The sequence below is a fragment of the Zootoca vivipara genome, chromosome 6 (assembly GCF_963506605.1).
Source record: "Zootoca vivipara chromosome 6, rZooViv1.1, whole genome shotgun sequence".
Lineage (NCBI taxonomy): Eukaryota > Metazoa > Chordata > Lepidosauria > Squamata > Lacertidae > Zootoca > Zootoca vivipara.
In genome coordinates this window covers 64,181,775-64,199,416 of record NC_083281.1, presented here as the reverse complement: position 1 = coordinate 64,199,416, position 17,642 = coordinate 64,181,775, and the positions used below count along the sequence as shown (strand labels likewise).

At 40.5% G+C, this 17,642-nt stretch overlaps 1 protein-coding gene across 1 annotated transcript in view; it reads right to left on the bottom strand.

Moving 5' to 3' along the window:
• The window catches only part of CDH13 (cadherin 13), a 612,680-nt gene that overhangs the window by 481,067 nt on the left and 113,971 nt on the right, over positions 1-17,642 (bottom strand). The window contains exon 2 of the mRNA XM_035119665.2: positions 9,099-9,210. Within this exon, the coding sequence (XP_034975556.1) occupies positions 9,099-9,210 (112 nt within the window). The remainder of the gene's footprint in view (positions 1-9,098; positions 9,211-17,642) is intronic.

Sequence of the window (17,642 nt, the reverse complement as noted above, 5' to 3'; positions counted from 1 at the left end):
CTAATTTTCCTCATGACAATCTAATTTAAACAGATCATCAACTCTGTTTTAACACCAATTCTTTTAAAATATTCCTCTACCACTCCCCATTCCAATTTAGATTTCTGTTTAGAGGTATTTCGAATTGCTGCTGTCATTCTCTCTAGGTTCATGAATTCAATTAGCTTTAATTGCCATTCTTGGATTGTGGGTAGATCTTCTTTCCTCCATTTCCGAGCAATCACTAATCTTGCTGCTACACTCGCATATAAGAATATATTTCTCTTATTCTCAGGAATATTATCTGGGATAATGCTCAATAATAAATGCTCTGGTTTTTTTTCTAAAAGTCAACCTCAACATTTTTTTCATTTCTTCATAGATTTCGTCCCACCATTTACGCATTTTTCCACAGGCCCACCAACAATGGAAAAAATTTTCTCCTTTTTCACCACATTTCCAGCAATTATCTAAATCATTCCTATAAATTTTGGCTAATTTACTGGGGGTCAAATGCCATCTATAGACGAGTTTTAATATATTTTCTTTTATATTCGTACTAGCTGTGAATCGCATTGAAACTTTCCATATGCTCTCCCATTGTGCCGCATAGATCGGCCTCCCTAAACCTTGTGCCCACTTCGTCATTACCTCTTTAACTACCTCATCTTTTAGCTCCCATTCTAACAAAAAATTATATATTTTTGATAATGGCTTCTCCTTATTTTCTATTAATAATTCTTGTAATTTTGACTTTCCAATTGTGAATCCTATTTTTTTATGTTCCTGAAAAAGACTTTGAATCTGCATGTACTGCAACCAACTGTTGCAGTATTGCTTTATCTCTTCGTATGGTTTTAGTTTCCATTGTCCCTCTTCACTCACCAAAATCTCTTGGTACGTCAACCATCTTCCTTTTTTCCACCTTCTCCCTAGGGCTGTCATCTCGAAAGGTGAGGCCCACCACGGTATCTTGGGTTCCATTAAATTTTTAAATTCTTTCCAAATCTTGAATACTGATTTTTTAATCACATGATTACTAAATTGTTTATTTTTCCCTTTCTCTGTTTCTAATAAATATGTATGCCAACCCCCAACATTTCTAAATCCTTCCACCTCTAATAACTCTTCATCTTCTAATATTAGCCAATCTTTGAGCCAGCACATACACGACAATGCGTAATAAAGTCTCAAATCTGGGACCCCCCACCCCCCTCTATCTTTAACATCCGTGAGTAGTTTGTACTGAATCCTTGGTTTCTTATCCAACCATATAAACTTACTTAAATCTCTCCTCCATTCTTCAAAAATCTTCTTTTCCCCTAATATAGGTAACATTTGGAATAAAAATAGAATTTTTGGTAGAATTGCCATCTTTATTGTTGCTATCCTACCTGAGAAGGAGAGATTTAAACCCCTCCATCTCGCCAAATCTTTCTTTATCTCCCTCCATAATTTTCCATAATTATTCTCATATAAATCTATATTATCTGTGCTAATTGTAATACCCAAATATTTAAATTTATTCACAATTTCCCAATTTGAAATTTGTTGTAATTTGCTCTTGTCCAATTGTCCCATATTTTTCAGCATCATTTTTGTCTTTTTTTCATTAATCTTTAATCCTGATATTTCTTCAAAAAGATTTAATATCTCCTCTAATTTTTTGATTGAAATCTCTGGTTTTTCTAACATTACAATCATATCATCCGCGAAAGCTTTTGTCTTCAAATTTTTATCTTTCACACTAATTCCTTCAATTTCCTCCTCATTTTTGATATCCACCAATAAAAATTCTATTGACAATATGAATAACAACGGGGATAAAGGGCAGCCCTGTCTTGTTCCCCTCCTTATTGCAAAATCCTCTAATACCTCTCCATTCAAAATCAATTTAGCCGTTTGGTTATCATATATTGAATTAATTCCTCTCATAAATTTATCTTCGATTCCAATTTCTTTTAATGATCTTTTCATAAATTTCCAAGATAAAGAATCAAAGGCTTTTTCTATATCTAGAAAGACAAAGGCTGCCTTTTTCCCCGGAAACCAATCCAGATATTCCAATAGATCCAGTACCACTCTCACATTTTTTGCCAATTTTCTTCCCGGTAGGAATCCTTGTTGGTCTTGCCCTATAATCCTAATTAATATTTTTTTTCAATCTAGCCGCTAAAATATCCGTAAATATTTTATAATCAACATTAAGTAACGAAATTGGCCTAAAATCCCCTACCTGTCTTTCCTCTTGCTCTCCTTTCGGGATTAATACTATATAACCTTCTTGCCATGACTTAGGTATGGTTCCCTTCTCTAAAATGTCATTCATCACTTTTTGTAAAATTTCTCCTAATTCTTCTCTGAACACTTTATAATGTCGGCTCGACAAGCCATCTGTTCCGGGTGACTTCCCCACTTTTAATTTATTTATGGCCTCATATATCTCTTGCTTTGACACTGATTTATTTAACATTTCTCTCTCTTCTTCTGTTATTTTATCTTTCCTCCTTTTTGAAAAATATTCCTCTAATTTCCCCTTGTCTATTTTCTTTTCCTCATATAAATTCTTATAAAAATGATTGAAGCATTTCTGTATTTCCTCTTGTCTTCTCAATTTTTTCCCTCTATATCTTATTTCCGTAATTAATCTCTCTTTTTGATTTTCCCTTAATTTCCATGCTAATAATTTTCCTACTTTATCTCCCCATTCAAATGTTTTTTGTTTAAGCCATCTTATTTTATTCTCAATTTCTTGTCCAACCAATGTAGACAATTCCTTTTGTAATACCTTCACTCTCATTTTCAAATTCTCATTTTTTGGATTATCCGCCAATTCCCTTTCCTTTTCCTTAATTTCCCTTTGTAATTTTTCCATATTATGTTCCCTTTCTTTTTTTACTCTGCTTTTTTGCTGTATATATAATCCCCTTATGAAGGCTTTACCCGCATCCCAAGTTGTCTTTAGCTCTACTTCCTCCGATATATTTTTCTCATAAAATTCCTTTAATAATTTATTGACTTTCTTTATAAAATCTTCATCATTTAATATCCTTTCATCCATTCTCCACCTACTGTTTTTTATATCTTTCCCTTTGATTTTCACCATTGTTGGATTGTGGTCTGTGATTGATTTGGTCAGGATTTCGGTTTTCCCCATCATCTGTACCAATTTCAGTGAGAGCCATATCATGTCAATCCTAGAGGCTGATTTTTTTGCCCCAGAATAATAAGTAAACTTTTTCTCATTTGGATTTTCTTTTCTCCATACATCTTCTAGATTGTAATTCTGTACCAAATTTCGAAAAACCTCTGGCAATCTTCCCCCGTTCCCCCTCCTCCCCCCTGTTCTGTCCACCTCCCCTTGCATAACCCCATTAAAGTCTCCTAAGAGTACTATTTCTTCATCTGTTATACAGTCCCCCATTTTCTCTCCCAATTTCCTAAAGAATTCCTTTTTGCATCCATTAGGTGCATAGATATTTACAATACATACATTTCCTTTTGGTAAGTACAGACGCACCCCAACCATTCTCCCCTCTTCGTCCTGAAATAACTTTTCTGCCTTAATTTTTTGTTTAACGTAAATTATTACTCCCTTCTTCTTCTTTTTGTTTGATGATATCAATTCATTTCCCATTCTCTTGTTTATCAATACCCTTTCATGATTTTGTGATACATGAGATTCCTGGAAACATGCAACATCCCAGTTGCCTTTTTTTATTATATGTTCTATTTTGTTTCTTTTCAATTTATTATTTAAACCATTCACGTTCCAAGATATAATACTTAAATCCATTGCTTTATTTAAATCCGTTCCAATTGAATAAAAATAAAATGGGGAGCAAATTTACAAACTTCAAAACCGAAATAAAGGAATTAAAGAAAGGGAGGGGTGAAAATAGGCTAAATATATGTAAATTATTTCCAAAATCTAAATTTTCCACCCCTCCACTTGAGAGTTCTGGTTGGCAAAAGTGTGTCTGTACTTTTCACTTCCTCCACTCCTCCTGGAGAGAATGCAGGGAGACTTTATCCCAGTTTCTTTATCTTATATTCTCCTCCTATTATTTTTGAATGGAGGAGGAAGAAAGAAAGGGAGAGGAATCATGGAAAGGATTCCACTTTTGAGGAATCATGGAAAGGATCAGGATGCAAGCATTCATTCTGTTAAAAATATTTTAAAGATTGTTATCATTGTTATTATAACAGTCCTGCTCATAATACAAAGATGAGCTGCTTCTGAAGTCATTGTTAGAGACTAAAGCAGCATTGACGTGTATGTATAAGCAAGAAGATATCATTCCCAGAGGCAGGGCAACATATAAATTCTGTAAACCAAACGATCAGGAAGTCTTGAGGCAGAGCAGGGGAAGGCATAACTGAGTCTTGGAAAAGCCTCTTTTCCCACCAGGGTCTGGTGCTTGTTCCAATCCTAGTATCCAGCAGGAAAAGATACTTCCTTCTGAATGCTTCTGAATGCTTCTGAATACCAACTGCTGGAAAATCCAGCAGCACTTTTGTGCTCAGGTCCTGCTTGTAGGTTTCCCAGAGGTATCTGGACAGCCATTGTGAGAACAAAATGCTGGACTAGATGGGACACTGGCTTGATCCAGTAGGCTCTCCCTACATTCTCGTGATGCCTTCTCCTTCATAGATTAATAGGCAAAAGATTCATCTCCTCACCCTGTTTCAAACTTTATTTATTGCACTTTGTTTTGTATCTCACTACAAGGCATTTTAAAAGGTTATTGAATGTCGGGAGCAAACTTTTTTTATTGCTTCAGCCTGCATGCAAATAAGAGAGAGAGAGAGAGAGAGAGAGAGAGAGAGAGAGAGAGAGAGAGAGAGAGAGAGAGAGAGACTCTTTATTTCCCCTCGTAACTTTCACGAATAATGAACACAAGGGCATTTACAACTAAGTAGTAAATACATAAGAAGGAAGTAAAAAAAAAACCCTGTTCTTAATTACTGACGGAAACAGTGGCAATGGTATATGTGGCATGTTTCTGTTTAAATTAAAAATATCAAGGAGATTTGCAGAGCATGGGGAGGGGGAGATAGATGTTCCCCTACAACAAAATATGACTGTTCTTTTCAATCTTCAGCTGAGAATTAAAAGTACTCTGTTTATTGAAGACTACAAAAGCAATCACCGTTAGACTTGCTTTGCATATTTGCTCTATTAATTTACATACTCATGGTGGGCTGCACATGCAGATGCAACGACTAAATTACATTGTTCTTGAGTAATGGCAACATTAAAAAAAGTGCTCAGCCTAGTCAAACAGGCAATAAAAAATATTGATGAGTCGGCTGGAAAGCCTCCAGTTTAGGGGCAATTCTTCCGCACTGATCCATCTTGGGGTTTGATTATACCCACTTGCCCTTATCTCTTATCTCATTCTGCTAAGTAATCCCCTCAAGTAGGACTCCTGCTATCTTCCTGCACTGAAAATATGTGGATCAAATTCCCAGAGCTTCAAAGATTTTGAGGAGAGGCTAATATAATTGACCTGTTATTTTCCCAACCTTCCAGCTGCACACATGCCTCTCCTAATTGGGAGAGGAATGGGTGGCCATAGCTGAGCCCAGTAGATGTTGGGATGAAAGGGAAGATGTTGCTCCTGGTAGGGACTCTGAGACACTTGCTATGAAAGACACACCAACCTTGGATCTGGAGGTTCCATACCACTGACTTAAGACACATTTAAAGCACATACATTCTAATCAGCCATGGCATCCTTCCAATAATTATGCGAGCTGTAGTTTATAAAGGGTGCTGAAACCTATTAGGATATTCTCCTTGAAGAGTTTTAATTCCCAAAGTTCTCAGTGAAGAGGGCTTGGTTGTTAAACCATCTTGGGAACTGGAGCTCTGGGAGGGGAACAGGGAACTCCTAACAACTCTCAGCACTCTTAACATACTACTGACCCCAGAATTCTTTGGGGAGAAGTCATAACTTTTTAAAGTGGTATCATAGTGCTTTCCCACCCTTCACTATAAGCTTCCAGGACTGGTTACAGCAAAACAACCATACAATTAAAGAAGGGAAGGCAGGAAGAGGACAAGGAGGAGCAGGAGAAGTAAAATAGTGTAGATATAGAATGATCATTTAAAAAAAAATCCCAAGCAGAAACAACATGATATATATTAACCAAAAGAGAAGAGGAAGTTCTACAAGAAAACCTTAACTGTCAAAAATCATGGTAAAAAGGTACATCTTCAGTGTATGATGGAAACTCACACTGTAGCATATCCTTGTCTTGTTTCCATAATTTCAAAAGCTTGGCAGAACTATGGGGTCTACATCATTTTTTGAAACATTCCAGTGAATTTATCAGCACTTGCCTTCGAGTAGTATTAAATATGGTGGAGTGTACATTTATTAGCTTGGCATTAAGATTTGCCTGACCAAAATTATTCTTGGTAAGTCATATTAAGCCCTAGAGCCTATTGAGCATGGGGTGGGGTAGGGTATTAGAACACAAGGAACTGCCTTATACCAAGTCAGACCATTTGTTCATCTGGCTCATTACTGACTATACTGACAATCAGCACCTGTTCTCCAGAGTTTTTAGACAGGAGTCATCCCGGTCCCTACATGGAGATGCCAGGGATTATATCTGGGTTCTCTATACAAAACATGTGCTATGTCACCGAGCCACAGCCCTTTTGAATGAATGATGTCCAAAAATCAAGCATATGTGCCCTTAGAAAGAAAGGATCCTGGGGGATATGATGTTCGATCATGTTCTTCTGGAACAACATGTGCACTATCCTTGAAACAAGCACAGTAAAACACAGGCAGAATCCTTTTACACACACAACCTAGAAGGATTGAATATCCACAAGAGCCTCTTGAACATCAAAACAAGATGTGCAATAGTAATGACAACTAGACAGCTAAAGCTCCCTTTTGCTCAAAGGAAGTGGACTCTGCAAATCACTGAGAGCATTTTTGACTCACTTTAATCTTTTACAGGGAGAATTATTTGGGAATTCAAGATCCCCTACAATACGCAGATCCAGTATCACTGAGAGCATGCATAGCTGAGATATGTCTATGTCACACTAACTGGGAAACATGTCCAAGGATGGCACATATGGAAAACAGGCAGAGAACAAGTCAGGTCATTCCCCAGCAAACTGCTATGAATGCACAAGGTTTGCTTCACCTTGAGAACGGTAGTCATCAGGCATCTATTTGTTTATTACAGTGATTTGTATGCCACTTAATCATAGTTGTCTCTAAGCACTGCACAGGAGAGAGACTAAAAAAGCAATTCTAAAAATAGTTAAAAATGAATTAAAACAATAAAAACAGAATTCAATTAAAAGAGAGTTGAAGGATAAAGAGGTGATCAGTAAGTGCCAAAAGTTCAACACAGAAAGGGCCTTTCTGATTTCAAGTGGCACAATACTGAACACATGGACCCTCTGTGGATACAAGCCATGCAACCCAGCCATGGGGGACCACTAACAGGGTCTTCCTCAAAAACCCTCGTGACCAAGCAGGGATATAATAGAACAGGCAGTCCCTGAGGTTTCCTGGACCCAAGTTATGAAGGGATTTGTTAATTGATATAAGAACCTTGAACCTGGCCTGGTCAGGTATAGGCATCCAGTGCAAGCTTTTCACACTGGAGTTCCATGCTGGTGATAGTCTGTTCCCATAAAAAAATCTAGCTGAGGCATTTTGTACCACCAGGAGCCTCTGTACCACAACAACAACAACAACAACAACAACAACAACAACAACAACAACAACTTTTTTATACCCTGCCCGTCCAGCTGGGTTTCCCCAGTCACTCTGGGCAGCTCAAGGGTAGCCCCACACAGCGTGCATTGCAGTGATTGAGCCTTTAACTTAACATGAATCATGGTGCCCAGACTATCTCTGTCCAAAAATGGCCATAGCTGGTATAGCAGCTGTAGCTGGTAAAAGTCATCCCTAGTTCACTGAGGCTACCTGAGCCACCAATATTGGTGCAGGAGCACCCACAAACTCTGAATCTGTTCTTTCAGAGAGAGTGCAATCCTATCTAGCACAGGCAACTGGCCCATCTTCTGCACATGGGAACCACCAACCCACAGCATCTCCATCTTCTCAGCGTTCAAGCTCAGCTTCCTGGCTTTCATCCACTCCACCCAGGCATCAGGAACCATTAACTTTTGTCACCACAGAGAAAAGTGAAAAAACCTCTTCTAAACCACGTATCAAGAGTCCTATGCAGTTGAGGCTCTCTGCAGTTCCTCTATGAGAAATACCATCAACACTATATTTGGACAACTTTGGCTCAAATCCAAGACATTTGTGGATGGAACACTTCATCCATCGGTCATGAAACCTCCAGAAACATGAATGGTAACACCACTACATGTTCTCCAGTTCCCCCTTAGTACCTTGATCAAACAACTCAAGTGCAGAAAGCACAGTTAAGACTTCATGGACCATTTAGCCTTGTGCTATCTGCTTTGCCAAGCACACAAAGCCTCTTCCCATCAGTGCCAGCACTTTAATGCAACACCTGTCTACTGGAAATGGAATTTGGCCATGCAGTTCATTCATACTCCCAACTGGCAGTAGCAGTTGGTCACCAGAGGTTCAGATGCAGAGGATAATAAAATGTCTGGAAAGGTTTGAGTAGCACATTCTGAGGTTCAACACATAAAAGGAACATCTTGTGGACAAGTTGCAAGACACACACTCATTTGCAACTCAAGGTTCTCTATTATAGTCTCTCGTTATCAGCACAAAACCAACAAATTAATCCAAGAACCAAATAATTCAGGAGAAAAGGTACAGTGATTATTCCCAGTGTCCACATCAATATTCAAGCCAACCATTAATTAATGGACAGGAACTACTCAACACAGAGCCATAATACAAAGAAAAGTCTGCATTAATATGTGTTTAGAAAAAGCCTCTCCGGCTTTCATAATAATAATAATAAAATAAATAGAAGTAATCACACTCCTGTAGAAACCACAGAGGGGAGCCTGTCACAAGGACAATGAATTTTCTGATATATTCCAAAAATGATAGGAACACACAGGCTGTGGTTAATACAATTTGTGTGCGTGTGCAGAAATGACATATGAAAATAAGCTTCCTTACAATTCAGAATCGGCTGGTCCGCCATGAATGCAGACGGGTGTTCAATATGAAAAACCTTTTGTTGGAATCCAGGGATGCATTCTAAATCTTCCGTGAACACATGCAGCAGCACCTGAGAAAACAAAGGGGAAAATGACTTTTCATATCTGCTTGTTCACTGCTCATGCTGGCTTCTGCAAATGATAGCAGGTCTGGATTCAACTTTCCACGAGATTAAAAAATGCTCCCTTACATCACACCTTCCCTTTAAGTTTGCTAGTTACTTTTAAAAAATTCCCTTTAAGTTTGCTAGTTCTTGCCTTGAGGGTGTACTGCTGAGCTTTCATGCAAACTGTAAGAGGAAGTGACATAAATACATTTCCCATGCAATCAAGCTAATGCAGTTAACAAAGCACATCAAACAGGTAGTTTAGGACACTCATCTTTGGTGTGTGTGTGTGTCTGTGTGTGTGTGTGTCTCCTATTGGGTTGCCCATTGATTTCAGTGTTTGAGTGCCAGTAATCTCCCAGGACATGAAAGTTCAGTGTGTGCAGAAGCAGTCTCTGAGAAGCAAGCTGTTAAATGTCTTTGAAATGTTAACATCTGTGGGCACTGGGGGGAAGAAAACTTTTAGAAAGGCAATGCGGAGTCCATGGGACTAATTGTACATGGTGCAAATCTGTTAATTAAGGCCCAAAGTAGCCATTATCAGGGACATTATGGTCTGCTACCTACCAACCATGACACCATTGAGCTTACAATTTCCTTCCCCACAAGCAGCCACCAATGTTGCATACGGGGAACAAGGAGTTTAATGATGCTCAATGGTAGAGGACATATTTTGCCTGCAAGAGGTCCCAGGTTCAGTCCCTGGCAGGAGCAAGAAAGATTCTTGTCTGAAACTCTGTCTGCTTGAGAGCCACTGCTAGTCAGTTGGCGCCCACCCTGTGGAATGCCCTCCCATCAGATGTCAAATAGAAAAACAGCTACCAGATTTTTAGAAGACATATGAAGGCAGCCCTGTTTAGGGAGGCTTTTAATCTTTAATCGATTATTTTATTCTTCTGTTGGAAGCCGCCCAGAGTGGCTGGGGAAACCCAGCCAGATGGGCGGGGTATAAAAATAAATTATTATTATTATTATGTTTGATTTATTTATTTTTATCCAACATGGCTACCTGAGATCGTTTTAACTGGAGCTCCCATGAGTCAACCCTGGGACCACCTGCATGCAAAGGATGAATAAGATGATGTAAACAATGTCTGTACTTCACTCAGTCGCAGTCTTGGTTACATGGTGTCCCTTTGATTTGATTTGTACATCCTATTGATTTTTATTTTTATTTTTGCAGTTGCATTCTCAAAAATTAATAATTAAAAAAAAATTAATAAACACACACACATTTAAAATGATGCAGTCTGGCATGGAGACATTGCTTCCCCAAATATATTGCACTGCACAGCATAGGAAGGATAGGAACATTTCCAACACAGTGGTACTCTTGAATAATGCATCACAGCAAAAACACTAAACACCACTGAGCCTCTATTCTATGGGGTACTGTGGAGAACAACTACTCCAGCCCTGCAGACAACAAAGTTTTCAGCTGGACACAGCTTCATTGTTCAGTCTTTCGGAGCAAGACAAAAACATAGCCTGCAGGAGGCGGGAGAAACACTACTTCCCATCTTCGGCATAAGCCACAATTTGCCCAGTTTGGGCTATCATTCAAAAGATGTTTACCTGGAGGAAGACTTGAAATGAAATGTTTGCAGCATGCTGGAAGGTGAGTCTGAAGGTGAAAGTTAAGTACAGTTTCTGTCAGTGTTTGTATGAGATCACTGATCTGCCTTGTCACTGTATGAGCGCTTGGCCAAGGAAAGGGGGGAGAAAGGTAAAAAGAAAGGAATTTGTCAAAGTCCACTTCCAAAGTGATTCCTCTGAGTGCAGCTGAAATGTCATAAGGCTATTTTCCTGGGTAATCTTAAATAAAGAACAAGCTTGCGATGATGGAAAACTAGAGACAAAACAACCCAAACACATACTGCCCAATATTTTGAAAGGATCAGTGGAGCATGCACATGGCTCTGAAAAACCATCAGGAAACATAGAGCTCGGGTGACTAACTGACCATGACTACTGACCATGCTGTCTGGGACAATGACTGCTGGAGCGTCACAGGTTACTCATTATTGGCCCAGAGGTGTCAGCACCTTAGAGCCACCCAATCAGCTTGAAAGTGGAGCCTTTAAGCAACTGAAAAGTATTTTTCTATGTGCTTTTTGGAGCCAATCAATGTGCAAGGAGGTGAGTAATACAGGTGAGGAAGAGCACCGAGGAGGAGTCATTCTGCATGCTGGAAAGCTAAGCATTAACACTGAAAACACAAGGTGCTTCAGTTTCAAGAGATTGGTTTGCAAGTTCTGTTACATACAATAGAACTTCAAGGAAAACTGATCTTAAGTTACACCGAAAGAACATATTGGAGCACACTAAATCATTTACCTGTCTACATTCACAGAAAATAGATATATCTAGTTGAAAGGCAGCTCATGGAGGTCTGCATTGATCTTTGCAATGCACCACAAATTATTATTATTATTATTATTGTATAATTATATGTTTATAGTGTAATCTTAAAAGGTAGTGTAACCTTAGAAGGGTGTGTGGCTGCGAGGGACCATGGTTTTGAGACAGAGTGACTGTCATGAAGGAGCCCTGAACTTCTGAATTTGCCACTACTGCATACAACCCAATGACTTATTTGGTTGTTGTTGTGGGTGCTTTTTAACACACCTGGCATTTGAACAACATTCCTCTCACTAAAATGTATCATTGCACAGCAGCATCAACAACAACTCTCGCTGAAAATGAAATGAGACTAGCTAAGTAGGGATGTAAAAGAAGAGCCGGTAGCCTGAGAGCTTGATGCCAAGACAAGTTGGCAGAGCTCAGGCAGAGCAGATGGATATATTCCTCATCCTAAATGGTGTGCAACAACTTTGCCCTTTTGTTCAAGTGATAAACTAGAAGATTGGAAGGAGCCAGGAGTGGGACAGAAAGAACAAGCCATGGTCTACTCTACAGTGCTCAGACAGCAGTAGTTTGTAGCTCAGCTTATTCTCTGGGTGTGAATGAAGAAATCTGATTCAGTTCACATGTAAAGGTGTACTTACAATATATCCAATTTCTGAAATAATGCACCAACTGAAACATTGTAATCACTCAAATTCACTTTTCCCAGAGTTTTGCTATGCAGTTTGCAAGCCCCCTAAACCCCCCCCCCCCCAATCCTAAGGTAAAGAACATTGTTGTTGTTTAGTCGTTTAGTCGTGTCCGACTCTTCGTGACCCCATGGACCATAGCACGCCAGGCACTCCTGTCTTCCACTGCCTCCCGCAGTTTGGTCAAACTCATGTTGGTAGCTTCGAGAACACTGTCCAACCATCTCGTCCTCTGACGTCCCCTTCTCCTAGTGCCCTCAATCTTTCCCAACATCAGGGTCTTTTCCAAGGATTCTTCTCTTCTCATGAGGTGGCCAAAGTATTGGAGCCTCAGCTTCACGATCTGTCCTTCCAGGGAGCACTCAGGGCTGATTTCCTTAAGAATGGATAGGTTTGATCTTCTTGCAGTCCATGGGACTCTCAAGAGTCTCCTCCAGCACCATAATTCAAAAGCATCAATTCTTCGGCGATCAGCCTTCTTTATGGTCCAACTCTCACTTCCATACATCACTACTGGGAAAACCATAGCTTTAACTATACGGACCTTTGTCGGCAAGGTGATGTCTCTGCTTTTTAAGATGCTGTCTAGGTTTGTCATTGCTTTTCTCCCAAGAAGCAGGCGTCTTTTAATTTCGTGACTGCTGTCACCATCTGCAGTGATCAAGGAGCCCAAGAAGGTAAAATCTCTCACTGCCTCCATTTCTTCCCCTTCTATTTGCCAGGAGGTGATGGGACCAGTGGCCATGATCTTGGTTTTTTTGATGTTGAGCTTCAGACCATATTTTGCGCTCTCCTCTTTCACCCTCATTAAAAGGTTCTTTAATTCCTCCTCGCTTTCTGCCATCAAGGTTGTGTCATCTGCATATCTGAGGTTGTTGATATTTCTTCCGGCAATCTTAATTCCGGCTTGGGATTCATCTAGTCCAGCCTTTCGCATGATGAATTCTGCATATAAGTTAAATAAGCAGGGAGACAATATACAACCTTGTCGTACTCCTTTCCCAATTTTGAACCACTCAGTTGTTCCATATCCAGTTCTAACTGTAGCTTCTTGTCCCACATAGAGATTTCTCAGGAGACAGATGAGGTGATCAGGCACTCCCATTTCTTTAAGAACTTGCCATAGTTTGCTGTGGTCGACACAGTCAAAGGCTTTTGCATAGTCAATGAAGCAGAAGTAGACGTTTTTCTGGAACTCTCTAGCTTTCTCCATAATCCAGCGCATGTTTGCTATTTGGTCTCTGGTTCCTCTGCCCTTTCGAAATCCAGCTTGCACTTCTGGGAGTTCTCGGTCCACATACTGCCTAAGCCTGCCTTGTAGAATTTTAAGCATAACCTTGCTAGCGTGTGAAATGAGCGCAATTGTGCGGTAGTTGGAGCATTCTTTGGCACTGCCCTTCTTTGGAATTGGGATGTAGACTGATCTTCTCCAATCCTCTGGCCATTGCTGAGTTTTCCAAACTTGCTGGCATATTGGGTGTAGCACCTTAACAGCATCATCTTTTAAAATTTTAAATATTTTAAATATTTAAATATTTAAATATTTTAAAATTTTAAATATTTTAAATTGATCCCCTTCATGGATCAATGCCTTGTCGTGGCGAAGGGGCTTGAATAACTCAGAGAAGCTATGAGCTATGCCATGCAGGGCCACCCAAGATGGACAGGTCATAGTGGAGAGTTTTGACTAAACGTGATCCACCTGGAGAAGGAACTGGCAAGCCACTCCAGTATCCCTGCCAAGAAAACTCCATGGACAAAGACAACAGGCATATAAAAGAACATTAGGTTGTGCATTATAATTTGAGGATTTTTTTTGTATATTCAAAACTGCATACAAAAATGTGTACATTTGGAGAAATTCAACTACAATGCTGATGAATCTTCATGGGAATATTTTTTAAAATAAATAAATCATAAGCTGATGTGGAAATATGGAGCACTGGACTTAAGTTTGAGAGGGACAGAGAAGCCAAAATTCAGCAGAGCTCTTCCGATGTTCTTACATTCATATACATCCAGTCGCATCAAGATTGCTTTTCTCAGTATTTCTTATCAATGGAATCTTGAGCTGGAGATGGTAAAGGGACAGAAAACGAAAGCATCTGGAGAGAGCTGCAGTGAAAACCTCTTATCCAAACCTCTCAGCAAAGAAACAGATAGGTGTTATTGGCTTACTGTGGAGATCAAACTAAAAAATGAGTACCCTGAATGGCTTCAGAAATTATCCTGCAAGGGATATGTGTGAGATCATCTTCGTGACCCAAAGTGCCCTGCTTTCTCCTGGGAATAATTACAAGATGCTGGCCCACCCCTCTTGCAAAACGAGATCATTCTAGCCGCACAATTTCCATCAAGTTCTTCTCTCCTAGATGTTTGGCAAGGTGCAAAATCCACCTGCACACAGAAGGTTTTCAATTAATTATCTTTTAAAAGCACAGGCCTGCTTCCGCGTTCCTTACCCACATACACCGTGAAAAATTCCTTTATTAAAATTAAATGGCTGTCTTGTCTGCTAAAAGTCTTTGCTTTGAAAAATTCACAGTCCCCAGAAAAGAATAAATACAAACTCAGAAAACAACCTACTATGAAAACATTGAAGGGGGTGAGGACACATACTCTGTTTAACCTACAACATGCATTTCATTAACTCAGAATGCAAAGTACAGTTGAATGTGTTAACAACAACACCCCCCCCCCCGCTGCAAACAGTTTATCAATCAAAGGAAAAGTCTTGTGCCTCCAACACTGGCTAGCACCCAGTCTGAGCCTCTTCTAAATTCATCCAAGTTGGAGACCATCACTACGTCTTGCAATAGAGATGTGCTTTCTCCCTCTCCCATAACACTAGAACTCATGGACATCCAATGAAGCTGAATGCTAGATCCAGGACAGATATTAAAAAGTACTTCTTCACACAGCACACAAGTAAATGATGGAACTCACCCCCATAGGAGGCAATAAAGGTCACCAATATGGATGACTTTAAAAGAGGATTGATGAAATACATGGAGGACAAGGCTATCAATGGCTATGCTCTGCTTCCATGGTTGGTGGCAGTAATGCTTCTGAATATCAGTTGCTAGGAAAATACAGGAGTGCTCAAATCTTGTTTGCAGGTTTCCCACAGGCAGATGGCTGGCTACTGTGAGAATAGGATGCTGGACTTCATAGAATCATAAACTTATGGACCCAAAGGGTCATTTAGTCCAACCTCTGCAATGCAGGGGTCTCAACACAGTTCCCCATCCAATTTGAATCCATGCCAGACCCTGCTTATATTTGCAAATGTGCTAACCATTTTATTGCTGCACCAGCTCTTCTTAAGCTTTTAAGTGAAGAAATAACTCACCATAACTAGCAACTGTTGATCTAATGGTGGCAAAAATTCAGGAAGCGAGACTTCCTTCTATCACAGGAAAATCATGTTGACAAAACATGCTGCACTTGTTGAACTTCTTCTGATCCTGCAAGTATTAAGTAGGGACAGACTCCTGCTGGAAAAAGCTAGCAATTACTGTCCATCAAAAAATCAGTATAGAGACTCATTTCTCCTCCTCTCTTTCCTTTCCTTATTCCTTTCTTTTCGCCTCCAGAGGCATTACAGAGAGTTTCTTAACAGCAGGGAGATAGCCTCTGAAACAAGCTGCTGCACAGAACATAAAATTAATTTCCAACTAGCTGGTCTCAATGTCATCAAAATAGATTGGGCAATTTCAGGTTTAGAAATCATTTTCTCAACTTGTTCCACTGTAACTCTTCTCCATTATTTATCACCTTCAGGGGCATTAGATCATAAAGCCATAAGCTCCAGACTGCTAATTTCATTTCGAAAGCTGAAAGTGTCTCAGCACATCCGGGTGGCAATTAGATGGCCGTCCATAACTTAAGCACCAGTTCAGCCCTCAAAATAATCTTAAGCGGGGCTCCAGTGGTGCACCCAGCCATCTGCCAGCAGGAAGTTTTGGCTGGGATTATTAATGCAACACAGGGATCATTGTACGAAGAAACTGTTCAAAAAACCCGAACACCTGAGCACAGCCACAGTCAGTGGAGAAAGTTATGTAACTTTCTGTCCTCAATGCCAGGAATGTAGGAAATGCCCTATGCTGAGATAGGTCATTGGCCCAGCTAACCAACCAGCAGTGTCTTGTTCCCCATAAGGACTCATGATGCAGAAAGCAGAAAGGCCAAAAGTAGGTGGAGCCAGGAAGCCAATGATAGGCAGTGCAAACTAATTCTAGCTTTGTCCCCATCCTCCTTCCTGTTGAGTTTTCCAAAGGCAACATTCAGAAGGAGGAAGCTGACCAACAGTGCTCAACCCCCGATTGGTTGTAAGTAAGAAGGTAGGCCTGTGGGGACTTGCTGAGGGTGAACTGGAGCTTGGTTGGGCAGTGCCCCATTCACCAAAATGGAACAGCCTCCACTGTAGACAAACATTGTCTTCTCCATGGTTGGGGAGCCTGTTTAAACCTGAGGGCTACATTGCTGTCTGTCCTGAGCACACAAAGAGGGCAAATGGCCAGCAGTTTTAATTCTTTACTGACAAAGCATTGACTTTCTGAGGTGCACCAAGCATGCACACACACGCTTCTGGTGGCTTGGTAGCTGGTGCCCCTCCCTGGGCTTGCACTCTGAGGTAGACTGCTGGAATAATGGTTGAACTATTCCCACACACAAATTTAAGTACCTTTGTCTGACAGTGAGAGTGCAAGCAACTTGTGACTTCTCTAACACGGAAGTTGTTGCTGTGCCTTCCTCTTCAAGGTTCTTCTGGTCCTGGGGGACAGTGTGGGAGAGGATGGGGGGATTCTGCCAGCTCTCTCCCTTCAGGCACCGTCTCCCCCTCCACTTCTGCCATGCCGTGTCCTTCCTTCCCCTTCTCCAATTGCTCAGACCCCTCCCTGTCCCCCAGTTCTGGCTCCTGCCTCGCCAGAGTCACGAAACCCCATAAATTTCTACCCACTTCCCATGAATCCACCTCTGGCCCTCGTACCTCTTCCACCCACTCCTCAGAGCTCTGCCAGTCCCTGACATCATCTCAGCAGCCTTCTGGGGCCACATTCAAGTGGTGGTCAAGTCCAGATGCAAAACTTGACAATGAATGTGAGTTTTACCTTGCAGTTTCATCACACTCACACATCCTTCCCTGTCATGGAAATAGATGGATTCGTCCCTCCTCCCCACATGACTGGCAACCCCAGAGGGACGTGCTCAGAAGTCATAGATCTGCCTTGCTGCAACTGCTGTTCCACCTGCCCACATTTTTTATGCCAGTTTTGATGGACAGCTGTTGAGTGATAAAGCATTAAAGGTCTGGCCATGCCAGCCTACGAAAGC